The following is a 25766-nucleotide window of genomic DNA, read 5'->3' as shown; positions in this document are numbered from 1 at the left end:
ATTAGGGAGCTGGATCTGACGTGGAGCTGCAGCCAGGACTTGAGCTGGTGCCACATGAGATGCCAGTATCACAGGTGGCAGCTTAACCCACTAAGCACAACACTGGCTCAAAGCTTGCTATTTTGAATGAGGAACACCATGCTTAGTATACAGTAGCTGCTCAATAAATGCATGATGAATAAGTGGGCATGTGTTGGATAGACACTACCGGAGGGAAGAGGGGTTGTCAAAGGAACTGCCAATAGCTTGGTGTAATTTGAAAGAACAGTATACGGCAGACTCGGGTCAGTCAAGAGGCACCGGCGGGCAATGCCCCAATGACCATGCCTGTGCACACCGACTCGCTCTCAGCTCTGCCTGTGCAGCTGGCAAGATGCAATTCTAGAGAGATGCACAGACGCCCGCTTCTAAAGGGTTTTAGGCTAAAGTGCCTGGCTCGTACGGTCGGCAGTTGGAGGCCCCTGAAGATTTCTGACACGAGCGATAATTCAGATTGAATTGCCTTTGAGTCGCGTTTCACAGGCTCTTTCACCCACATAGTGGCGAGACTTCAGCCAGCTATGACACTTCAGCTTCTTCATCTGGAAAATGGGGAGCAAAGTCGCAGTAGCCACCTCAGCGAGGTGTTGCAGGGATGGGATGGGATGGGATACTGCAGGTCTCGGCACATGGCAAACAGGTGCTTAGAGTTCCATCGTGATCTCGGCAGGGCAGGGCCTTTGTCCTCTCCAGCCTCACTGGCGGTCGTGCTTGCTGTCACATCTTTAGGCCCCACTGCAGAGCCTGGCGGGTAGCAGCTGCTTTACTGGTCGCATGAATGGGGAAGAGCATGAGAAGGAGATCTCCTGCGACTCCCCTACAGGACTGTCCCCAAGCTCAATGAGACAGCTGAGGAATGTTCTGTGGACCATGAAATGTCACCCAAAGCTGAGCTGATCTTATTAGTGTCTCAGAATAGAGCAGGATCCTAGATGAGCACATATTTCCAGAATTCTGTACAGTGAATCTCCTATTTGGGAGGCTGGTCATTAACATTGTTCAAGGAATTCTCTAGAGGGTCCTGTTACTCCCACCCCCAATGACTCACAGTTCCTAGCCTGGGCTCCCACGTTGGGCTGCCTGTGTGCTACGGTGCTGTGGGGGCATGTGGAGTGCCTCCTCACCCCCAAAGTCATTCTCTTTGATGGGCTGTGGCCTTATATTCCAAATTAGTACTTTGCTATGAGACAAAGGATTTGTCCTTAATGAGAACCTCGTAACTTCCCTCTGAATTAGCTGCTGCTTCCCCTTCCTGAGAGCAAAGTTTTTAAAAAGCATTTATTTCAGAGTGCAAGCGACGTGGAAGCCACCCAGAGTGAGTACAGTAATCCCACAGGACCTGAGACCCTGAAGGATTTTGTGTCCTGTGTTCTGTGTTCCACTTGCTCGGGGACCTTAATGATGAGGCGACTGTTGGTTCGGTGTGACTGCTAGAACAGATGACTTTAAGTACTTACAAAGTGGGTGAGTTGTACTCACCCTCTCTCGCCCCCATCTCCAGCTCTGGAGCTGGGTAATCCAGGGTCAACTCCAGGCTTGTTCACTTACTTAGGCAGCTCTGTGATCTGTACACTCCAGCAGTAGGAGCAGCTATCTCAAGTCTGAAAAATGTTCCATGCAGAACTAATCTATGCCGTTGGAAGTCAGGAATGTGGTTATCCTTGGTGAGGGTGCTGGTCACGGGGAGGGGCCACAGGGAAGCTTCTGGAAGGTGGGTCACCTTCTCTGGAAGCTGGGTACATGGCTGTGCTGAATTTGTGACAATTCATTGAGCTGTATGTAATATGTGCACTATTTACATATTATTTTTTAAAAAGTTTTTAAAAAACAGCCATATGAAATACTTGATATATATAGTAAATATTGCTCCAATAGTAAGTTATTGTCAATTACTTCTCTTACCTCCTGCTGAGTGATCACCCCCTAAAACTTTACCATGATTTCCAAATGTAAGGAAAGAAAAGTGGAAGAAGAAGAAGTGCTCACTGACCGCAGCCTTGACCGAGCGCCCAGCAGTGGGGCAGTTGTCCTTAAGGACTGGGAAGTTGTGCTGAATGGATGATTTCTGCTGTTGTCTCTCGGGCTTGGAAAGCTGCTTTCTGTAACTGTTAGAGTGCATTTAGACTCAGTTGTGGCTTAGAATTTCTCTGCTTAGGGGAGCATCTTATTTGGCAAGGAGAGATTAGGGGCTTGTCTGGAAGGCGAGTTTAAAAGCATAATCCTTTTAAATAGATTGATAAAGTGTCAGATTCCTGTCTTTCACCGGGGGTGAAGGCAAGGATAAGATTGCTGGCAACGCCACCATTCCACGGTGCCACCAGCGTTTGGAACGAAAGTCCTGAAAGACGAGCAGTGAAGCCCCCGCAAACTCCAGCTGGCCTGTCCCCGTGTGATCACAATAGCATAAGCTCAGAATGTCTTGACCCAGCAAGGTCATGTCCCTGATGGCTGGACTTCAGTGACGCGTCTTACCTGCCCCAGAATGACTAAGGCCTATTTAAACCTCGTGGCTGGTTAATCATTAATGAAAGCTTTTTGACAAACAAAGTAGAGCAAGCCAAGAAATAAGGGTGGCTAAAAATTAGCCCAGGAAGGGGTCCTATCTCCTGCAAATACAGGAGTTGATGTTGCTCTTGATGGTGGAAAGGAGTTGCATGGAAATATAATCCTACTGGGAAGACTTGGGCCCCTCCTTTAGCCTCACAGCCACCTGGAGGGCTGCAGGCTCCATCCCCTTGGCTGAGCAGCCTACATTCCTATCTCAACCCAGGGGGGGTTTACTAAGGACAATGGGGACACCTAGCATGCACAGGTGGCTGCTGAATGACCCAAGAACGGATGGAAGGTTCCAGAGGCTGAAACTGCACCTGCGTAAGAGGAGGGTGGGCACCGTAAGTGCCCCGACTCCTTCGGTAGACTCTCCTGGGCAAGATCACAGGTGGCGGAGCTGCCCTGGGCTGGGGTGGCCGTGGGGAGTGACTGGTCAGCTCAGGGAGCTTTTGGACACAGCAGCCTGTGAAAAACCCCTCCGCCTCAGCAGTGTAGGGAAGCGCAGGGCTCCACCACTTCCTGGAGGAAACTCAGTCCTGAGGCGGAATGAGGGATTTAGGGGTTTTCCCGCTTGATTATGGGCTCCCAACTTCCTTGGGAGAGGGACTGAATCTCTCCCTTTCACAGTTAACACAGGGCCACAGCCATGTTTCATGTTGAAGAGAACAGAGACTGTTTCAGGCCTCCTCTTCTTAGCCACATGGAGTAGCTTTAGGAGATGTGACTTTACTGTGTTCTCTTTCCTGCAGCCCTGGGCATGTCCTGCCCCTTTTCTCCCTGCTCATCTGCCCAGAGTCCTCATCTCCTAGATCTCTTAGTGCAGATGCCACTCTCCAAAAGCTTTCTTGATTCCCTCTGCTGAGACGGAGGTAGGCGCCCCCTTCCATAAAACACTGTCTTAAGCCTGGGAGTTTCTGGAAGGCAGACTGGTCGATTTTGTTGGCTGCTGCCTCTCCAATGCCTCCTACTGTGCTGGCACAGGGTTGGTACTCAACAAATGTTTGTTGCATAAATGAATAAAGGGCTCAGGGTGGAAAGGATTGACTTCGTAGAGAGGAATGCATTTACACCACAGTTCAGAAGGCGAAGGGAAGGGAAGTAACCTGGAAGAGGGCCTGCCCGCACCAGGCTTGTGGTCTTTTTTTCTATAACCACAATATTATCTTTATCACAAAGTCCTCAGGGCACTTCGGAACTGCAGTGTGAACACATACCTCCACATTCATTTCTATCAGTTTTTGCTGTTGTGAATCATGAAAAATGACATTTTGGCATGGCTGTGTTGAAGACGTGACTTTGACACCGTGATCCTCTGCCCCAGATACACCGTCAGCACTCGCCTTAGCCTGTTCTGTCTCTTCCTTGACAGTCTGTTTCTAACTCTCCAAGGTCAGATTAGGTTTAAATACAGAAAGAGTGGAGAAACACCCGCAAGGTGTGTTTGCTTCGATTCAAGGTCTAATCTGATGGACCAGATACAGCCTTCTCTTTCTAGGGACCCTGTAGCCCTCTGTTCTCCAACCCCTCACACTAATATACCTGGAAGAGATGTGGTTTCCCAAATCTGTGGCTCTAGGGACAAGCGTTGTGCTCCACTGAGGCAGCCAGGTATGCAGTTGGAATACAAGGGGGGAGACCCGAGCTTTGCCACCAGTCATGTGACCTTAGGACCTTGCTGCTCCAAGCACCCATGGTTAAATTAGCAAAAAACGAGACCGCAATCCTGAATTCTCAACATGACAATGGAAATCAGGTGAGCTAATGAATGAGATGTCTTCTGATTTTCTTAACAATGTAAGCACTTATGTATGTTGTCAGGACAGGCGTTTCTGAATTAAAAAGTGGGGCCCGGGTTCTAGTGAAGCAGCAGGATGTTGCTGAGGTCCTGGGTGGGTGCTTCAGCCTCCTTGGAGGAGCTCTCTGGGGCAGCCTTGTAGATGGAATTCCTTAACCCCACCAGTGCACACACTTACACCAGCCCTACTTCCCGCTGCTCAGTTTTGAGTAGCTGTTTCCAGCCATTCTATCTCATTTCCATCCCCCAAGTTGCATACAACCCCCCCCCCCCCCAACCAACCAAACCAAACCACTGAAAGCCAACAGAAAAGCAACTAGACTTTAGCAAGGCTTTTCTTTGCTGCAGACTTCTCTAGGGTCAGTGTGCTAACGGAAGCCGGGTCGTGGATTCTGAGTGCAGCTGGGAGTCCTGCCTGTTACCATCGTGTGACCTCGGTGAGTCTCCGTTCAGGCCTGCCGCTTCGCTGGCTTGTTGGGAGGTGTGCCTGAGAAGACAGGGACCAGGGAGCCTAGTGAACAGAAGGCTGATGAGGTCATGCCATTGACGTCGCATCTGTCCATGTTCTCCCACTTGGACATCGGCTCTGCACCGAGGAGAGGCGCAGTCACACGTTCTGTATGACTAAGGGCATCTGTGCTTTCCTTCTAGAACGAGAGGGAAACAGTAGATCTGGCTGCCCTTTTAAACCCTGCCTACTGCTGTGTCTTCTTGGGAAGTTCCTCCGCTTATGCTGCCCCTGAAAAGGCCCGTTTTAAAATCTGTTTAAGGGGAAACAGGAAGTTAGAATTACAAGAAAAGTGGATTGAGAGGTCACAACCCAGGTTCAAGGTTAAGAAGGCAAAGCTCTTAGTCATCAGCAAAGCCAAGGGAAATGATTTTGTTTTAAATATTTACTTATTAATTTGAGAGGCAGAAGAGAGAGGGAGAGAGTTCTTCCATCTGCTGGTTCACTCCCCAAATGGCCACAATGGCCGGAGCTGGGCCGATCCAAAGTCAGGAGCCAGGAGCTTCTTCTGGGTCTCCCATGTGAGTGCAGGGGCCCAAGGACTTGGACCATCTTCGGCTGCTTTCCCAGGCCATAGCAGAGAGCTGGATTGGAAGTGGAGCAGCCAGGACCTATATGGGATGCTGGCACTGCAGGCAGCAGCTTTACCTGCCCCGCCACAGCGCCAGCCCCGGGAGTGATTCTTAAACGCTCTCCTGACATCCCATCACTCTCCCTCTGATCATTTGACTGGCTTTGCTGATAGACACTGGGTGAGTGAAGATCTCCAGGCTGTGCACTGTGAAGGAGGAGGAGCGAGGCAGCCCTGGTTTCAGCAGCAGTGACCAGTCTCAAGGTCACTGCAGCACATCGCAGACCGAGCAGTTCAAGGTCACCTGCCTCCACTTAGAGTTCTGAGTCTAAAGCTCTTTGGTTCACAGTGACAGGCTTTGCCTGTCCTCTTCCAACCCACGTGCGGAGTAGGACTTGATTGTTCACCGCTGAGCTGAAGTCTGAGGGTAATAATTCACAGTTCAGCCCATCTTCGTGGTTATCCCAAACCAGACAGCGACAACCTGCCAATCTCTCCACCTGGAAATACTGTATGCATAAATCTCTCCTATTCTGTCAAGGTCTTCCAGACTTTGTAAAAGAGAGAGAAAGCAAACAGTCTAAAGAAAACACAGTTTAAAATAACTCTTGAAATTGCTTTAGCAAAAGCTTTATTTACTACATACATCCCAAGAATGTACTGTAAATGGAACAAGATCTAAAAAGCTCGTCAGATACAAAGCAGCTAAAGACAACAGCTAAACTACTAGAATGTTTGAAAACAGAACTCTAAAATTTTTTTTAACATTTATATAGTTTGTTCTTAACCCTAAAAAAAAAAAAAAACCAAAAAAAGTTCACATTTCAAGTTATAAACTTACCTCAGTAGTGTGCATGAAATGGTTGTGAAACAACAGGATCAGACGAGACACACACAGGCTCACTGATACTCAACTGGCCACGTCACCGTTGGGTTGAAGGTAGTTTGGCAATGGCCACGTTAAGATACCACTTTTTTGCCTTTTTCTTTTTCTTTTTTTTTTTTTTTGCAAATAATTTACAGGCACATGTAAAATACAGTAAGAACACTGGGGCCAGGTTCCCTCCCAGGATCCTCCGGGACAGTCCTTCCCTGGAAGGGGACCATGTCTTTCACACAGTCAAGGGTGAGGCTCTGTTCCAAACTGCCTTGCGTTGGATTCCTCCTGTCAGGAGATTCAAGTTTGGATGCAGCTTGCTGGGTACGTCAACAACAACATTGCACAATCACTTTATGTCATTTAAGAATGTTAGGAATGTTTAAAGGCCTTAGTAGGCACTCAATAGTTTTATAGAATAGTTAAATAAATATTCCTTATATATAAAAACTCATCTCATGCCAAGATGAGAGGGGGAAAGGCATTTAGAAATCTCTTAATAAAAAAAAAAAAAAAAACCTAAATATTTGCTAAGGGCATGATCCTATTATTAATCCACAAATAAGAATTCAGCCATAAACAAAAAAATCCAGTGAAAGATTTCATGATCTCTAACATGACATAAAAACACAACTGTGTACTCACTACCTTATTGCACACCTCACTTCCTTGATAAGGCCTTTGGAAAAAAAATTCCAAGTTGATGTATTTCATAAAGCAGATGACAATCTCAACATTTTACTGTATTTTACATTCACTCTGCTAAACAGAAGCCTTTAAAGAGGCACAAGACACTGCGATACATTTACTTCCTAATATAATAGACCTTTTAATAGCGTTGAAGTAAAATGGTTTCATTTTGCATTAAACTACAAACCATGAACTTCTGCAACTTATAAAAGGACTAACACCCAGCATTAGAAGATAATTACAGACTATCTTTTTAATTCCTATAGGTCTTCTTCCTCCTGGATGTGCACAGCAATGGAGGAAAATCCCTGCTCAAGAAACATAAGATTTCCAACACCCTGGAGCACTACACACATTTTGCATGGAACATGAGAAGGCAACTACCAAGACGGAAAACTTCCTGCTGACAGGTGCTTGGTGGGGGGCGGGGGGAGTCTTGTCTACAATAACATACATTCCTTGTCTCTAAAAACTTATACTTCAAAAAATGAATAAAATAAAAGCACTAGAGGTTTTATACTTGACAATTAAATAGCTATGCAAAGACGCCTTATGAAAACATATTAAAACCTTGTGCTTACGTGTACTCTTATTGAAAATAGCACACATAGAAGATAGTACCTGCCTAACCCAAACCAAAAAAATAAAAAATACAAGAACACAAAAAAAACCCCAACAAAAACCCAGGAAGAAGTATAAAGGCCACCAGTTGTTTTCTCTCGGGTTATTCGGTTGTCTGAGACTTGCCAAATATGGAGGTTGAGGGAGGAGGGGGGAAGGTTGGAGGTCACGTGTAGAAGTCAAGGCACGTGGCAAATGAGCCCAAGGTAATGGTGGCAGGCGAGAGCTCTCCAGTGTGGGACTCAGAAATGTGACAAGTCTTTTTACAGTTGGCTTAAGGAGAGACTGAGTGTTTAATTTCTTTTCAAAAGTAGAACCATCGTGGAGCACACGTGGGCACACCATCAACCCTTAATGCCAGCAGAAATACAACAGAGGTTTGACTCATTTTAAAATTGCACTTTCCAGTATAACCTTTAAAATAATGTTTTCTGTAGGATTTTAAAGCACTATTGTTTGCATCTTTAAATATTGAAGATATTTTTCAAAATAGTTTCCTAGTTGCTTGGGTGTGCTTTTTTAATATATAGTTGATATATTAATGGAAGGTACTACAAAATAGACATCTCTGGAGTGCAGAAGTTAAGAAAATAACCTTCATACTGAAAATATATCCTTAAAAAACAACAAACAAAAACCTCTATACAAATGTAGTACAGCATATAAAGATGGTGTTAAGGCACAAACCACTTGCGAGTCTCTTAGAAATGTATGAACACAGGCCTGCGGAATTGAACAGTCTTAAAAAACTCATGAAAACTTCATGTATATAAAATATTTCTGGATGCGATTTGATAACATTCTTCACTTTTAGGTTTCACATGCGTGCTAATCCAACACGGGCTTTCTTCATAAATAGTCAAGTGTTCCGTGGGCGGTGGCTTCGTGCTCGGTCTTCGCGCCCGTCCCCAGTCTCAGTATGTCTGGTAGATGTCGTGAATGGGGACCTGGATAGCAGCAGCAGGGAAGGCCTGAGGTATGTAGCCCGCGTAGCCCCCGTACACGGCGGCCGCAGCTGCCGCGTTCTTCTGTAGTGTGGCAATGGTGGCCGTGGCTGGAGCAGCAAATGGAACGTAACTGGCCCCGTAGATCCCAGCCGCGGGAATTCTCTGGACGTTAGGAGCCACGGTGTAGACTGGAGTTATTGGGCGACCCTGGGGAGCGGAGACAAGCAGAATCCTCCTTGAGACATGGCTGTACCTAGCGCTCATTCAAGAAGCTTCTTCTAGGGTTGAGGGTACAAAAACAAAAAGAACAGGCCCGGATGTTCAGCACAGGGGAGCCCGTGTCCCAGATGCCATCACAGTGCCTAGGTTCAAGGTCTTGCTCTGCTCTAGCATCCTGCTCGTGTGCCCCCACCCTGGGAAGAGGCAGGGCAGGTGGCTCAAGTACCTGGATCCCTGCCACCCCACGTGGGAGATGTGTGTTGCATTTCCTGCTTCCGGGCTGTGTTGAAAGTGAACTTGGTAGACGGGAGCTCACGCTACATCTCTGGACCAGGGCAGCCGAAGGGAAGGCAGCACACCTGTCTCCAGGGGGACAGGTCCACCGTCACCCCATCAATGTGATGCATGGTTCCCACCATCTCCCACCCTGCCCACGACGCTCCGGTATCCACAGACTGTTACTAACTAGGGAAGCTGAGGCAGACAGAGCTGACAGAGCGCCATCGTGGGCTCTGAAAGTCCCCGCCCCTCACCACTGTCCACTTGACAGTGTGCTGTGCCATGCTTTCAGAACAAACAGGAGTAGCATGGGGCAGCCTGCACTCAGTGTTTCCCAGAGTGCAGGCTGCTAGATGGACAAAGGAGTTCTCTAACACGCGATGCACAAACTAGCTGGAGCCCCAGGATGCCCTGTAGCAAAGGCTAGGCTTGGCTAAACTTCCTGCATCTTCAAACAATTCAGGATACAGGAAATGAGCCACATCACTCAGTCATAGCAACCAGTAAGCTGGGGCTTTTAAGCAATGGAGCAGATGCCTCTGCAGCTCACACCTTTGGCCCTACATTATCTTCCTTCGCACAGCCCTATCCCATGACCCTTTGCAACCAGGGAGAGCAGCTTTGGAGCTGGGAAGAATGGTTCAGTGAGGGGCCAAGGAATCTTTCCCAAACGAGTGCACGCAGGTTTGATAACAAGCGCACCAAAGAAGGAAGTTGTGGGGAGGACCTTGAGCAACACTGTCCCACGGGCTCCTCTGCTGGGGTCACCAGCTCCCTCTGATGCCGACTCCCATGTAAACATGAACTGGCTCAAGCACAAGGCAGCAATGTGCCAGGAGTTCCAGGTGTACCAGAGAGTTGACTTAACCTGGACACACGACCTTAAGCGGTCATAAACACTGAATAGAGAAAAACACCTTTACCACTGTGTCCTCAAAACAGTGCCAGGAACAAGCGCCCAGGATCGCAGGGGTGAGTGAATGACTGCCCGCAGCTGTGAGCAGGCAATGTGTAACAACCCTTGAGGGAAAACTAAGAGCCAGTCAGGCATCCTTTCTGAGCCTCTACCTTGTGCCCGGCCCTAGGCAGTGACTCAGCTCTATGGCGAGACCCACTCAGTAGGAACCCCGAGTTGCAATCAGGTACGTGGTCTTTGGCAAGTGCCAGGGAGAGGGGAGTGAAAAGGCCCTCCCTGCTCCGCGATTACCACGAGCTGCGAAGATAGAGAACGCTTCGAGAAAAGTGATGTGACGGTTTGGGTATAAAATGGCTAGCTCCCAGGCAGGGGAGGGTGACTGCCTACAGCCATGGGGGGACAGCAGTTGCCGGTGTGGCTCCCCCGTAGGAAAGGGTTCTTTTGCCAGTCAGTGGTGCTTAAAATGCTCCTTCCTCCCCTGCTATAATTTGGCAGAGAAATTCGGAGGTGGAAGGCTTAGCAGACAGAGCCCAGGTGAAAGAACTCAGATGAGCACCCAGCGTGTCCGATGTGAGAGAGACCAAGGGCAGCCAAGGCCCCACACCCCTAAGAAGCCATTCCCAGGTCGCAAAGTAGCTCCAGGCATTCTGCAGAGGAGGAAAGAAAAATCTATGTGGGAGTCAACTGAGAACAGCTCCACTTTGAGCTAATTCATAAGCCACAACAACTACGAATAAGGTCTCTAATGACAACATCCAGTGCAGACCAATATGGGACAGGAATAACTTCTGATGGTCTGTAGCAGAGCAGGGGAACTACATTTCTAGAGCTGTGCGCCAGGACTGGCAATGCTCTGAATGTGTGAAGTGATGGAATGCCAGTGACCTTGGTCCAGTTAGTATACTCTGTACTGTCAGTGCACCCTATAGAGATGTGCAATCATTAAATGTCAATAAAGATGTATGCCAAACAAGTTATTACCCATTCCACTAAGTTATTGTGTGTGTCTCATATATAGTTCCCAATATTAACCACATGTACTTCTCATTGTATAGTCTGAATCACTTATAGCCTATTTCTTTAACTTTAGGAAATCCTGTGTTAGAGAATATTGGAGGCGCAGGTATTGGGCTCAGTGGTTAAACTGCTGCATCTCATATCCAAGTGCCTGGTTTGAGTCCCAGCTACTCCACTTCTGACCCAGCTTCCTGCTCATGTGCACCCAAGGAGGTAGAGAACTTGGGTTCCTGCCACTGACACGCAGGATGTGGATCAAGTTCCAGACTCTTGACCTTGGCCTTGCCTAGCCCTGGCTGTTGGGAGCATTTGAGGGGTGAACCAGTAGATGGAAGATCTCTTGAAAATAACTAAAAAGAATACTCTATGGCAAATTCAACTGGTTTGACTTTTTCTGAAACAATGCAGCCAAGAGTGGCGTGCAGAGTAGCCACATAAGCAGCACCCCAGTGTGGTTCATGAGCCTGGCTCTGTGTCTCAATCACTGAGGAACTTGTAAAAAATACCAACTCTAGAGGCCCAGGCCAGTTTGACCAAATGGGAATTTTCAGAGCATTAAGTCTACAAATCTTACTATTCCAAATGTGTGCCTTATGAATTTTTTTTTTGACAGGCAGAGTGGACAGTGAGAGAGACAGAGAAAGGTCTTCCTTTTTCCATTGGTTCACTTCCCAATGGCCGCTGCGGCCGGCGCACCGCGCTGATCCGAAGGCAGGAGCCAGGTGCTTCCTCCTGGTCTCCCGTGCGGGTGCAGGGCCCAAGGACTTGGGCCATCCTCCACTGCACTCCCGGGCCATAGCAGAGAGCTGGACAGGAAGAGGGGCAACCGGGACAGAATCCAGCGCCCTGACCGGGACTAGAACCTGGTGTGCCGGCGCCGCAGGCGGAAGCTTACCCTATTGAGCCACAGCGCCGGCCTTGTGACTTTTTAATTTGATTGGGCCCAATATTTGTGATTGGTGGTAAGGGGCTGTGGTGCACCCCCTATGTGCTATGCACTGAGGAAGGACACCTAAGACACAGCCTCTGGGGCTGACCAGTTTCAGTTCAGCTGCGGAGATACTACCTTATCTCCTGGCATGTGGCTGTCACTGTGTTGTAACGGGAGTGCGGGCTGGGAAGATTCTCCAGGAGGAACTGTAAATAAGGACTTCCTGAGCAAGGGGGTAGAAAGATGAGTTTAGAAATAGGAGGGATAGTGCTGGAGGAGAGCGCCGAGGGCAACTTCCGTAAAACTGCATCTCTACCCTGGAGAGCGCCTCCCTCCCCAGACACAAAGGGCGGCAGTGTGGGCACAGACTCCTGCATGTGTGGGGTGAACGTCTTGCAGTAATCCTCACCGAGCTGCGGTCTGGCAGGGGAAAGGTGAACTCCCTCCCTGGACTTGCTGTCCGTTCCTCACCAACACGAGCTGTAACTGTTCCAGTGCCATTGACACAAAAAAGTCTACATAATGGGACATTGTGGGGGGAAAATCGTATGCATAAAACAGTAATATTGGGGCAGTACCTTTTTTTTTTTTTTTTTTTTTTAAAAGGACTTACTGATTTGAAACTCAAAAGAGAAAGAAATCTCCTATCTGCTGGGCCACTCCCGGAACAGTCACAACTCCTGGCTGAAGCCAGGAGCTGGGAACACTCCCACCTGGAGTGGCAGTGGCCCAAGCACTGGGCCATGTTGTGCTGCCTTCCCAGGCACATTAAGTATCAGAAGTGGAGCAGCCGGGACTCAAACCAACACTCTGGTACGGGATGTGGGCCTCGCAAGCAGGGGTGGCTTCATCAGGCCACAACACTGACCCTGAAGCAGTACAATTCTTATTTATAATTTTTCTTTTCCCTTAGGATTCATACTGAAAAATCATTCATGTCGCCCAATCCAATACTAACAGAGTTAAGCACATGGTAAACTTTGAGTACTGAGGAGTGCACTCCAGAAAGACCATGCACATGCGCACGCACTCACACACGGTGCCAACTGCCTGCAGCAAGAACTCTACCTGGAAAGGTGGTGGCGTTGACACGGCAGGAATGACAGCTGCGGCGGCAGCAGCAGCAGCGGCTGCGCTGGCCGGGTCTGGCTGTACCGCAATGGGGCTGATCATGTGCTCCATGGTGTGGATTTTGCCATCTTCAATCATTTTAGGGGCCGGAGCTGCCTGAAACATGGAATACTGGGCCCCAATGGCAGGGATGGCCACTGCAAAAGGAGCAAGGGGGAAAATGGGTCAGTCAGCGAGGAGGCCTGTTTGGTGTTGTGCTGGCACTCACACGATGGAATTAAAGCTTCTGGTTACAATCACATTGGGAGACCAAGGGCACTAACAAGATGGGCAATGGTTTGTGGAGCCTGGGGGTGAAAGCAAACTTCAAGGTCTTCGGCTTGAATGAACTGAGTGTCCCTAACCCCCACCTACCGAGCCCATGAGAGAAGGCAGTGAGCAGCTGTAAGGGGGTCCACCTGCCTGGTCACTGGGTGTCCCTGCTGGCTCAGACCTCGGCAAGGGGCCAGTGTGCTGCTCATGCTTCAAGGGGGATTTTTCTATCCTTCCCAACGACTCTCAAAGCTGACCATGGCCCCTTGGCTTCTGACAGCTGGGGCAGAAATTGGCTTAAGTAAGGAGAAGCCAGGTCTTAGCTGACAGAAGATACAGAGAACTTCATATTCTCTCCCCTGCTCCCACCCCGAACTCTGTGCACTTGGCCACAGCTCCAGGGCAAAACTACCAACCAGTGACTGCCTTCCCAAAAACCTCCTACACGCTCAGAACGAAACCACCCCCTTTCGTTCCAGATGAGAAGGCACAGACAGCACCCTCCCTCTCGCCTGGTCCCTGGTCGCCCGTGAGAAGAGCCATCGCGGTACTGACGGAACCAGCGCTCCCTTCAAAGACAGGGTGGGGGTTCGGCGGGAGGAGGTGTCCTCCCCAGGTATACTGACCTGTACCCGGTTTAATGGCAACCGGATTGACGGCAGAGATTTCCAAATTGGGCACAAGTTCATAGCCTTTCTCTTGCTGCTTTCCTTTCCCTTCGTGGTAGCGGCTATATATCCCGCGGCCAGCAGAGTATCCCCCGAGGTAGGAACCCCTGGGCCCTGGAGTCCTGTTGCCAGCTGCGCCTCGCCCTCGGCCTCTTATGCTGCCTGCTTATGGTAACAACACAAAACATGATGAGCAGCCAGCAGCGACAGCACGGGGGCAGACGACGTGCCCATGGGGCTCAGGGCGGGCCGTCGTGAGCCCCGAGTGGAAGCTGCTCTTTAGCCGGCTGGGTCAAGACGCCCCAAGCAGGCTCCTTGGACAGGAATCTGCACCCTGACTATGCCCGCTTAGTCTGGGACCACCCTGCAAGGTGAGCTCCTAGGGACCTTCAGAAAAACCCTCCCAGAGTAAGAACGAGGCAGGTCTGGAGAGGGATCTGCCAGTCTACTGTCCTTAGCGTACGCCTCAGACAACAGGCCTGGGGAGGTCAAGGACTCAAGTCTCAGACCCAGCTAACCAGACAGCAGGGCCCACACAGACCTTTCCCAGGTGATGCCTGGTTTCATTAAATCGTAATAAATGGTGAGGGGGTGGGGGTGGGGGAGAATTGGTCCCTGCCAACATCTGAAATTCCACAAATAGATTTTTCACTTAAATACCAGGAGTCCCGGGCCCCTGCCCTCTTCAGGGTGATCCCTGGAAAAGCAGAATGTAGGGACTTGCGTTCTACCCCCACCATCCCCGCCCTGATTTTACCGCTCGGCCCTGAATGCTACATTTCTTTCCAGGCTACAGAGGGGGACTGCTGAGTATTAGCAAATAGCAGAGCCCGGATTGGAAACCCAAGCGCAGGGGTCGGGGTTCCAGTGGGGCCCGCCCCAAGGGGGAGGGAAGAGGCCCGACTAACCTTTCACGAAGTAGTCCCTGTTGGGCCCGATGAGCGCGTTGTAGGGGTAGCCATAGTAGGCCAGTGTGTAGGGGTCGCACGAGTACACGTAGCTGGGCGGCTGCGCGGCCGCCTCGGCCATGGCGCCGCCGCCCTTGGCCGCCTTCTGGTAGCGCGAGTACTGCTCCTTGTCCACGGGCTTGGCCAGCGTGACCTCCAGGCACGAGCCTTCGAGCTCGGTGCCGTTGAGGCTGTTCATGGCGCGCACGGCGTCCTCGCGGCTGGCAAAGTGCACGAAGGCGTAGTCGCGGATCTTCTTGACACGCTCCACGCAGCCCGGGTTGAACTGGCCGAAGCTCTTCTTGATGGTGTCCTCGGTGGTCTCGATCATGAGGTTGCGCACGTAGAGGATCTTCACGGTCTCCATCACGTCCTCGTCCACGTCGATCTCGGGCTCGGCCCAGTCCACGGCGATCTGGTGGCCCCACAGCTGGATGCGGCCGGGCATGAGCTTGCGGCGCGCCATGGCGGCCGCGCGGTGGCTCTCGTACTCCACGAAGGCGAAGCCGCGGTTCTTCATCTTGTCGGCCGCGCTGGCATAGACGATGACGTCGAGCACGCCCTCGGTGACCTTGGCGATCTCCTCCAGGATCTCCTCGCGCTTCTTCATCTTGGGGATGCCGCCGATGAAGAGGCGGCAGTTGTCCACGCTGCAGCACACGCCGAGCAGGCGGCCCGGGCGGATCTCGTAGTTGTTGAGCTCGCGCACGGCGCGCTTGGCCTCGTGCTTGTGGCAGTACATGACGAAGGCGTAGCCGCGGTTCTTGCCGTCGAAGTCCATCATGAGGCGCAGCTCGTAGATGCGGCCCACCGCCTCGAACACGGGCACCAGCTCATCCTCGTACACGTCGCGCGGGATCTTGCCCACGAAGACCTCGCAGCCGCGCTGCGGGTGCGGCCCGTCCCAGCCGGGCGGGGGGCCGCCGTACTTGCGCTGCCCGTTCTCCTGCGCCATGCTGTAGCCCGTGCGCTCCAGCAGCGCCAGCAGCGCCGCCTCGTTGGGCGCGCCCGCCACGCCCTCGGGCACCTTGGCCAAGGCCACGGCGGCGCCGGGGTCACTGCTCATGGCTGCGGTGGAATCCTCTGCGGTCATAATGGCAAAGACATCCACGGCTGGTAGGAACCTGGGGAGGCAGAAGGGGGCGCGAGTGAGTGGGGTCGGAACCCGTGCCTTTGTTGTTGTTTTTTTTTGCACGACCACAAAGACTGCCTGGCACATTCAGGACGGCGCCATGGCGAAGCTAAGTGAGAATAAGATGGAAGCCGTTGTACAAGTGCAACAGCCCGAAAACAGCCTAAAATAGCCAAGTTGTTTTGCAGGAAAAACCAGAAGTGACTTGTGGGAGAAAAAAAAAAAAAAAAAGTGGACTGAGCAGGTACTTCCGCTTTACGCTGTACCCACCGGCTTTGACATTGTGAGAACCTGCAGTCATTGCTGGGAAAAACCTCACGTCCCTGCAGCGACGGCTTCATTCCTGCACTCCCGACTCAAATTGGTTATCTTTAGTAAGAGCATTTTTCAAGCCTCATTGCATCATTTTGGGGAACACAGCCATTTTTTTTAAGATGGTCATTTCATTGTGGGAATGGAAATAGAATAGGACATTTACAAGGAAGGCTTTTAACTGTTAAAACTTGGAAAAAATGCTGTATTAGATTCAGAGCTATGCACTGAATGAAACAGAATGTCCACACACATTGCCAGGTCTAGAAAGTATAGTCAAAGCTAGCACATTAGGGGCCGGCGCTGTGGCATGGCGGGTAAAGCTGCCGTCTGCAGACCTGGCATCCCATATGGGTGCTGGTTCGTGTCCTGGCTGCTCTTCTTTTGATCCAGCTCTCTGCTATGGCCTAGGAAAATACTGGAATATGGCCCAAGTCCTTGGGCCCCTGCACCCACATGGGAGACTTGAAAGAAATTCCTGGCTCCCCGGCTTCGTATCACGCAGCTGTGACCCATTGAGGCCATCTGGGGAGTGAACCCGTGGATGGAAGACCTCTCTTTCTGCTTTTGCCTCTCTGTAACTCTGCCTTTCAAATAAAAAAAAAAATTTTTTTTTTTAAATTTTTTTCTAATGTCATTCAGGGAAAACTGTTAGTAGGAACCATTCATGGATTGGGAATCAGCCCCCAAAGCACCAGATTCACTTCAAGCTGGGGCACTCAGGAAGCAGCCTCCACAAGCCTTCCTCTGCGTCCTTAACCTCCTTCTCACCACAGCATGTTCAGTGGCTGCCTAAGGTTGCATCACTAATTAGGACCAGGAACATCATTCAGTTTTAAAAATGTAGCGCCAGGAATTGTGTACAACACTATTGAGGGAAATTTCAAGGATAACTAAGGTGTGTTTGATTATCAAAAGGGGGAAAGAGAGAGAACTACGATGATAGAGAGGCAGTGTGAGATATTTCTCTGGGTCCCTTGCTGGAGCGTCTAGAGGCAGCTCAGTGAAGACAGTCTCTGGCTGTGTGTGCAGTCCGGCTCCAGCACCTCCTACTTGTATGAGCTGAATGAAAACGCGGAGCTGTTCTGCACCTCAGTTTCTCTACCTGTGGAATGGGAATGCTAATGACAATCTCAACCTCAGTTTAAAAAAGTGAGTTGACACAAGCACCTGCAAAGCACTTTCAACTGTTCCTAAAACATAGTAAATGCTGAAGAAATGTCAGTAATTAACTTGCATCCAGACTCCCAGGTAAACTTTCAAACCAACTCAATTTTTGAGTAATTTTTTGAGGCACTTTCTCAGTTCTTTACAAACATTTGTTGGATGTGGCTTCTATTCTGACTTTTAACCTGTTCTTTGAGTACTTGAAGGCTGGTTTGACAACATTCCAGTGTCATAAAGTTTTTTTCTAGTATACATTGGAAAGGATACGGTAGTTTCATGTTGAAAGAGAATCTCACTATCACATATGAAAATGAAGACCTTTCTCTCCGTCCAAGCGGAAGATAAAGCTGTAGATCTTAAAGAGACTGTTTGTAAAAGCACACATGTATTTATAATCTGTGACCTGGGAAGGAAATGCCAGCACATATATTAAGAGTATATGGGACAATTCAAGATTTAACTGTGTCCTACATAAAACATTAACTGAAGTTCAAAGGAATAGAATTTACTGCTCTTCTGGGAGGTGGGACTGACTAATTTCCTAATCGTACTTTGGAACCACTATTTGGGGCTGGCATTGTGGTGCAGCAGGTTAAGCCAGTGCCTGCAATGCCGGCATCCCAAATGGGCACTCGTTCAAGTCCCAGCTGCTCCACTTCTGATCCAGCTCCCGGCTAAAGCTCCCAGGACAGCAGCAGCAGATGGCCCAAGTACTTGGATCTTTGCCACCACATGGGAGACCTGGATAGAGTTCTGGACTCCTGGCTTTGGCCTGGCCCAGCCCTGGCCATTGCAGCCATTTCAGGAGTGAGCCAGCTGATGGAAGATCTCTCTTTCCCTCACTCTTTCTGCCTTTCAAATAAATCAATCCTAAAAAACAGGAACTACTATTTTATACACACACACACCCCAGTCTGAATAATTTAATAAAAAGTTATCCTGAAATCTGCTGGTGTAACATAATTGTCTCTTTAGAAATTCCAATGTAGTCACAGCTTATTTCTTCCATCTCTGAGCCAGGACAGTTTTTTCTCCCTGTGCTTTCACCATCTGGACCCTGTGTCCTTCTCCTCTGTGGCCCCTTCATAGGAACAGCATTGATATTTTTATCCCAGTTTCAGTAACCGTGAGCCATTACAGTAAACTTCACGTTCATCGACTCTGAGCTCACGATAACTCTTTCAAAGCTTTTCCTGTATTCCCAATGCCATGGGTTGAGCTATGAATATCATTCATAGTATTCTGAACCCGTCTTTGGAGGCACCTCACATAATCTGGAGCCGGGAGGAGTAGAAGCACACACTCACTCACACGTACGTGCACCATGCACCTTGCAACAGGAAATTGCATCAGTGATCAACGTCATTACCAAATGACTGTTCTTTTCTACCAACTACAATTGCATAAGAAACCAGTGATAACCATCATGAGCTACCGGTTCTTACCCATTAGGAAGGCTGCTATCAAATAATGAACACCTGTTGGTGAGGAAGTGGAGAAATTGAGACCCCATGCAATGTGGGGGGACTGTAAAATGCTACCACTGTGGAAAACAGTAAGACAGCTCCTCAAAAAATTAAGCATAGAGTTACCATGTGATTCAGCAATTCCACTTCTGGGTATATACACAAAGTAATGAAAAGCAAAGTATCTATACACCAATGTTTCAGCAACATAACTCACCATTGCCAAAAGGAGCAACCACCACACATGTCCCCCACTGAGTGGATAAACAAGATGCAGGAGATACATGCCACAAAACATGGCCCAGCCTTCAAGGAGGCTCTGACAGGTGCTACAACATGGAAGAATCCTGAAGACATCATGCTAAGTGAAACAAGCCAGGCACAAAAGGACGAAAGCCCTAGGGTTCTGCCTAGGTGAGGTACCTGGAGTCGTTAGATTCATAGAAAGTAGAACAGTGGGAACCGGAGGCCAAGGGGAGGGCGAAAGGAGAATTACTGTGTAATGGGAATGGGTTTAAGGCAGGGATGATGAGAGAGTTCTGGAAAGGGCTGCTGGTGACCTCTGCACAGCAGTGTGACTGGCCATAGTGTCGCTGACCAACCAGTTTAACACGGCACGTTCAGTTATGTGTGTTTACTGCCCAAGACATCTGGGGAAAAGGGGGCAGAGAAGGCTTAGACACACAAAAAGGACAAAAAGAATCAATAAAATTGGGATTTCATTAGAAGCTTTTAGAAAATGGTATAGTCACACACATTCAAGAAGGTTTTTTTTTTTTTTTTTTTTTTAATTTTTTGACAGGCAGAGTGGACAGTGAGAGAGAGAGAGACAGAGACAGAGACAGAGAGAGAAAGGTCTTCCTTTACCATTGGTTCACCCTCCAATGGCTGCTGTGGCCGGCAAACCATGCTGATCCGAAGGCAGGAGCCAGGTGCTTCTCCTGGTCTCCCATGCAGGTGCAGGGCCCAAGCACTTGGGCCATCCTCCACTGCATTCCCAGGCCACCGCAGAGAGCTGGACTGGGAGAGGAGCAGCTAGGACAGAATCCGGCACCCCGACTGGGACTAGAACCCGGTGTGCCAGTGCAGCCTATTGAGCTGTGGTGCTGGCCCATTCAAGAAGATTTTATGGTCTACAATCTATTCTCCTTATCACCATGTCCAATACACCACAGTGAAGTGAATCAATCACACAGTGTGCTGCTCAATAAATATTTAAAAATTTATTTTTTAAATTTGAAAGGCAGTGGCATCCCATATGGGTGCCGGTTCATGTCCTGGCTGCTCCTCTTCTGATCCAGCTCTCTGCTGTGGCCTGGGAAAGCAGTAGAAGGAGGCCCAAATCCTTGGGTCCCTGCACCTGCGTGGGAGACCTGGAAGAAGCTCCTGGCTCCTGGCTTTGGATCGGTCCACCTCCAGCTTTTGTGGCCATTTGGGGAGTGAACCAGTGGATATTCCTCTTTTTCTCTCTCCCTCCCTCTCTGTAACTCTACCTTCCAAATAAATAAATCTTTTTTAAAAATTTGAAAGGCAGAAACACACATACACAGAGAGTAGAGAGAATAGAAGAGAGGAGAGAGAAGAAGAGAGGGGAGAGAGGGAGAGAGAACTTGCACCTAAGAGAGCACTTCCATCTGGTCGTTCATTCCCCAAATGCCCACAACAGCCAGGGCTGGGCCAGGCTGAAGCCAGGAGCTACAACTCAATCTGGCTGTCTCATATGAGTGGCATATACTTGAGCCATCATCTGCTGCCTCCCAGGGTGCACACTAGCTGGAAGCTGAAACGGAAAGGAGAGCTGGGATGTGGACCAGGCACTCTGACCAGGGATGCAAGTGCTATGCTAAAACCAGCCCCTGCTCAATGAATTCTTGAGACGAAAGGCTTAAATACATTAAAAGAAAAATGATTTACTTCACGCCTTGAGAAAAACAACTCTACAGCTAATAGGACCCTTCTCTTAGACATGCAATGGAATGCTGAACTTACTACAATTCTGCAGGATTTAGACTATGGCATGGAGCATATATGGTCTGCCAACTGTTTTATAAATAAAGTTTTATTGGAACACAATCATAACATTTAAAAAAAATTATCCGTGGCTGCCTCTGTACTGCAATGGCAGAACTGACAGTTGAGACACAGACAGTACGGCCCAGGAAACCTAAAATACTCCTCCTCTGGCCCTGGTCTGGATGTGCACGGCTCCGCGAGGCTCAGTAACAGACCGAACTTGCTCAGTGTAAGTCACTCGCCCCTTGGGTTCCTGTGCTCGGCAGTGACCGCTTTCAGATCAGTTTCTAAATTCTAACATATCTTAGACACTGTTCTCGAGCTGTGTTCCCACGCCTCCTAAGCTTAACTCCCTTGGCCAGCTGTAGGAGACCTGGAAGGGGAACCCTCTGGTGGATGTGGCTGGCTCAGCTCCTGGCGCATACAGGTGAACGGTCATTCTTAGGATTTCCAGAGACAGCGAGGATTGTTCTTCACGTATCCATTCATCCAGCAGGCACTTGTGGAGTGCCCGCTACGTGCCAGGTCCGGTGCTAGCCACCGGAGACACTGTTCTTATAGAGCTTACCTCTGAGTCAGCTGAACTTGGATCACTAAATCACGCTTCAGATACTGCTTAGTTGAGGATTTAGGCCATTTCAGTATTCCCGCTCGCTAAGCAGAGACAGCGCCGGCTTGTTTATAAGAAGGCCATGGTTCCCAGAGGTAAAAGCCCAGCCACCCCCAGCCCTCTGCTCCACGAGATCAGCCCAGAACACTTCCTTCTGAAAGGCTGAATGTGCTCAGGCGTGTGGCCGGCTGGGGAAACTGCCTGAGGAGCATGGGAGATGCCAGGGTCTGGGCAGAAGTGTGGACACCATGAGAGATAACTAGGCTTGAAAAGCTAGACCTTGGGGTGGGCGTTTGGCACAGCGCTGACGCTGCTGCTTGGAATGCCTGCATCCCACACTGGAGTGTCTGGTTCGAGCCCCACGTCCTCTGCTTCTGATCCAGCTTCCGGCTAACGAGCATCCCAGGAGGCAGCAGGTGGTGGCTCAAAGTATATGGGTCCCTGGCACCCACGTGGGTGACCTGGATTGAGTTCCAGGCTTCTGGCTCAGCATTGGTTACTGTGGGCCTCTGTGCAGTGAACCAGTGAATAGAAGGTCTTAGTCTCCCTGCCTTTCAAATGCAATGAAAGTAAATAAGTAAATTGTGAAAAGGCAAAGTTGAACCTGGCCTGTGAAGAAAACAAAGCATTTGGACAGGTGGCATGGACTTCCTCGTTTGGTCCCGGTAAGGTGGTGGTTTCTCAGTGGGCTAGGCAGTCTCCTGGAGGCTTCCCTGTGTGCTGAAGAAATGCAGGCTCTCCAGAGTCTGAGCCCTGGGCCGCATCTTGGCTTCTCCACTTACCAGCCGAGAACCTGGGGAAAAGCCATTTAACTTCTTTAAGCCTCTATGATCCCATCTTTAAAATGGTGACAGGTGCATTCCGTGCCCAGAGAGCGCTGTGTTCTTTAGGTGGATGAACTCACTCCAGTCCCCACAGTGTCTATGTGGGGCAACACTCAGCTCTCCAACTTAAAGATAAGAAAGTGAGGCGGGGAAAGATGAAGTAGGTTCTCAGTGAACACTTGTGGTCAAGCAGCGGCCTGGTTGGCTAAGCCTCCACACCACACTTGGCCCTACACGCCTCTCATCACAGGGGCACGGTGAGGAGGCAGTGCAAGTTACGTGTAAGGCTCCCAGTGCAGACCCGGGCGCTCTGTGATCAAGGAATGTTACCACAAGAATTTGAACTTCAATTTAAAAAAAACCCTAAGGCATTGAACTTGAAGTAAGACTCTTGCACTAAGTTGGATTCTTGTGTTTATAGGAAAACAGACAAGAGGTTAAACCAGCCAGAGTGAGAGTCCTAGCCTGTGAGTTCTGGGGAGACCAGGTGTATCAGAGCCACACAGACACCATTCATGACAGCAGGCGGTTTTCCTGTGGTTAGGCGGCTCCAGCCATCCCGGGGTAAGCCTGCGTCTCACCCAACCCTTGGTTATGGCACTTTGCAGAGGCTCTTCCAGAAGAACCGAGACTTGCCATACCAGATGCCAAAGGTCCAACCAGCCACACGGGTCTCCCAAGGGGGGCCTCCTAGCACTTAGCTGACCTCACACTAATGACACATTAGTCTTCCAAAAAGGCTGCCAGCATTTAATAAATCAGGTAATAGACTTGAAACAAGTCAGGTATGCACAGTTTGGCAGGTAAAACAGGCACAGAACAACATACTTTCAAACCAAACTATAATTCTCAATGATTACCTCGAATTTGTTTGAACTTGTTGGGTTAAAACAAAACTCAGGGTCAACCCAGACTTAAAGCAGACATTGTCATGGATTTCAATCCCCCCCCCAACCCATTTATTAAAAAAAAAAAAAGACATTGAATTATTTGAAAGGCAGAGTGACAGAGAAGAAGAGGAGAGAGAGAGACGGAGAAAGAGGAAGATCTTCCACCTGCTGGTCATGCTCCAAATAAACACAATAGCTGGGGCTGGGCTAGGCCAAAGCCGGGAGCCTGAACCTCCACCTGGGCCTCCCCCATAGGTGACAAGGGCCCAAGTGCTCAGGCCATCCCAGGCTGCATCCCAGGCACAGTAGCAGGAAGCTGGGTCAGAGTGGAAGAGCTGGGACTTGAACTGGTACTCAGACACAGAATGTGGGTGCCCCAAGTGGCAGCTTACCCTGCCGTGCCACAACACCCAACCTGAATCCCCTCTTAGTACTGGTTCACGGCACCTTCCATTAAGATTCTACCTTTGAGTGGGGACGCTTTGGAGGGCACAGGTTATCACTGAATTAGGAAACAGTTTTGATATTTACAAAGCAGGCTTTCCCTAGGATCAGAAACAGGCATGAGTTTATTCCAGAAGTGCTCAGGATGCCAACTAACACTGGTCCCGGCTCTCGGGGGGTGGGGTGGGGTGGGGTGCACAGGTGTGTTTGAGATGTATACATCTGTAATGTGGAACTCCTGGAAGAATTTTATTTATGACCAACTGACAAACTACAATTTGGAGATATGTACAGTGGGGGATACAGCATCTTCTACCACAAGCTTGGAAGTTAACTTAGTGGGAGGTTGCAGAGTGTGTTTATCCAATAGGTCATTGTTTCTTTGTGGCTGGATTTGTATTTTGTTGTTTCTTATTTGTATCATGAAATTTTATATTTTTTACCAGCCACTTCTTTTTTAAAAAATTCTTTAAAAAAGATTAAGCTTGTATATTTGAGAGGCAGAGTTACAGAAAGGGAGAGACAGAAAGAAAGGTCTTCCATCTGCTGGTTCACTCCCCAAATGGCCACGATGGCCAGAGCTGGGCCAATCCAAACCCAGGAGCCAGGAACCTCCTCCAGGTTTCCCACATGGGTACAGGGGCCCTAGCACTTGGGCCACCTTCTACTGCTTTCCCAGGCCATAGGCAGAGAGCTCGATCAGAAGAGGAGCAGCTGGGACTAGAACCGGGGCCCATATAGGATACTGGCACTGCAGAAGGCTTAGCCCGCTATGCCACAGTGCCGGCCCCACAGGCACTTCTTAAGCATGACTTAACACCTACAGCGTACAGATAGGACAAAATACATACCTAGCTGTTAAGAGCAAAGATGTTGTAGTTAAGAAATAAGAATTCAAATCATGATTGTACCACTTATAAATCATGTCTCATGAGGCAAATGATCTCAGCTCCATTTCCACATCTCTGAGACGGTTACCGTAACAGCATCTATTTTGGAGGACTGGTTCTGGGACTAAATGACATTTGGTAACACCTAGTATTTAAATAACTTGCTTTAAAAAGTCATCTGGGTGTGCATCTGGCATAGAGGTTAAGACCCTGCTTGGGATGCCTGCACCTCCCATCAAGGTACCTGGTTCAAGTCCTAACTGTGCTGTTTCTTATCCAGTTTCCTGCCAATGCACACTCAGAGAGGCAGCACGTGATGGCTGAAGTGCTTGGGCTCCTGCCACCCACACAGGAGATCCAGATGGAGTTCTGGGCTCCTGACTTTGGCCTGGCCCAGCGCTCGCTTCTGTGGGCATTTGGGGAGTGAACCAGCAGATGGAAGATCTCTTTGTCTCTCTGCCTTTCAAATAAAATGAATAACTTTTTTTTTTTTTAAGAGGCCAGCAATTGTTTTTTTAAAGACTGTTACTTCAAGGCTGTAACTCAAGTTTTAGGGAGGCATTTGTCAAAAAGAATTGAGAATAATCTCATGGTTTACAAAAAAATTGTTTTATGAAGGAAGATGTTATCACAAATCAAGGGGTTGGGGGCGGGGGTCAGGGGGAATAAAAGAAGAGCAGCTTCTGCGAAAGTTTCCAAGATTTGGCCTCACCCAGAGCATTTATCTGACTGCCCTGTACCCCCCCAGGCAACCCCCACCCACCCGAGTAAATGTCGCCAGCACCCTCCTGCTCTGGCCCTGACTCTTGTCTCTTAGGCACAGTTCCAAAGTGGAAAGGAATTCCGCTCAGCATGGAGGCAGAACACCTGGAGTTCTGCAGGGGGCCCCAAACCGGGAGCTGAGGTCAGCAAAGCACGCCCCCCTCTCCCCCCATGTTACCTGGGGGCCCCTGTTCTATTGAAAGGGACATCCTTAACTGTCTTTTACTTAGGTGAAATTCTGGAAGGCTGAAGAGACGGTGGAGTATGGCGTTCTGGGTCACACCTGCCGCCCAGCCCC

At 49.4% G+C, this 25766-nt stretch overlaps 1 protein-coding gene across 5 annotated transcripts in view; it reads right to left on the bottom strand.

The window, feature by feature from the left end:
• Positions 1 to 7925: 7925 nt before the first annotated feature.
• Positions 7926 to 25766, bottom strand: part of RBM47 (RNA binding motif protein 47) — a 161114-nt gene continuing 143273 nt past the window's right edge. For 4 of the 5 annotated variants that reach the window (XM_062213353.1, XM_062213354.1, XM_062213351.1 and 1 more), the window contains 4 exons: positions 14920 to 16082; positions 13970 to 14176; positions 13029 to 13228; positions 7926 to 8805 (listed from right to left, as the gene is read on the bottom strand). In XM_062213353.1, coding sequence (XP_062069337.1) covers positions 8566 to 8805; positions 13029 to 13228; positions 13970 to 14176; positions 14920 to 16051 — 1779 coding nt within the window. In that variant the 5' untranslated portion in view covers positions 16052 to 16082 and the 3' untranslated portion in view covers positions 7926 to 8565. The remainder of the gene's footprint in view (positions 8806 to 13028; positions 13229 to 13969; positions 14177 to 14919; positions 16083 to 25766) is intronic. The other variant, XM_062213355.1, reaches the window with a different exon arrangement.

Source organism: Lepus europaeus, chromosome 16, assembly GCF_033115175.1.
Source record: "Lepus europaeus isolate LE1 chromosome 16, mLepTim1.pri, whole genome shotgun sequence".
Taxonomy (NCBI): Eukaryota; Metazoa; Chordata; class Mammalia; order Lagomorpha; family Leporidae; genus Lepus; species Lepus europaeus.
The sequence above is the reverse complement of the archived record's forward strand: the minus strand, read 5'-3'. Positions and strand labels throughout refer to the sequence as shown.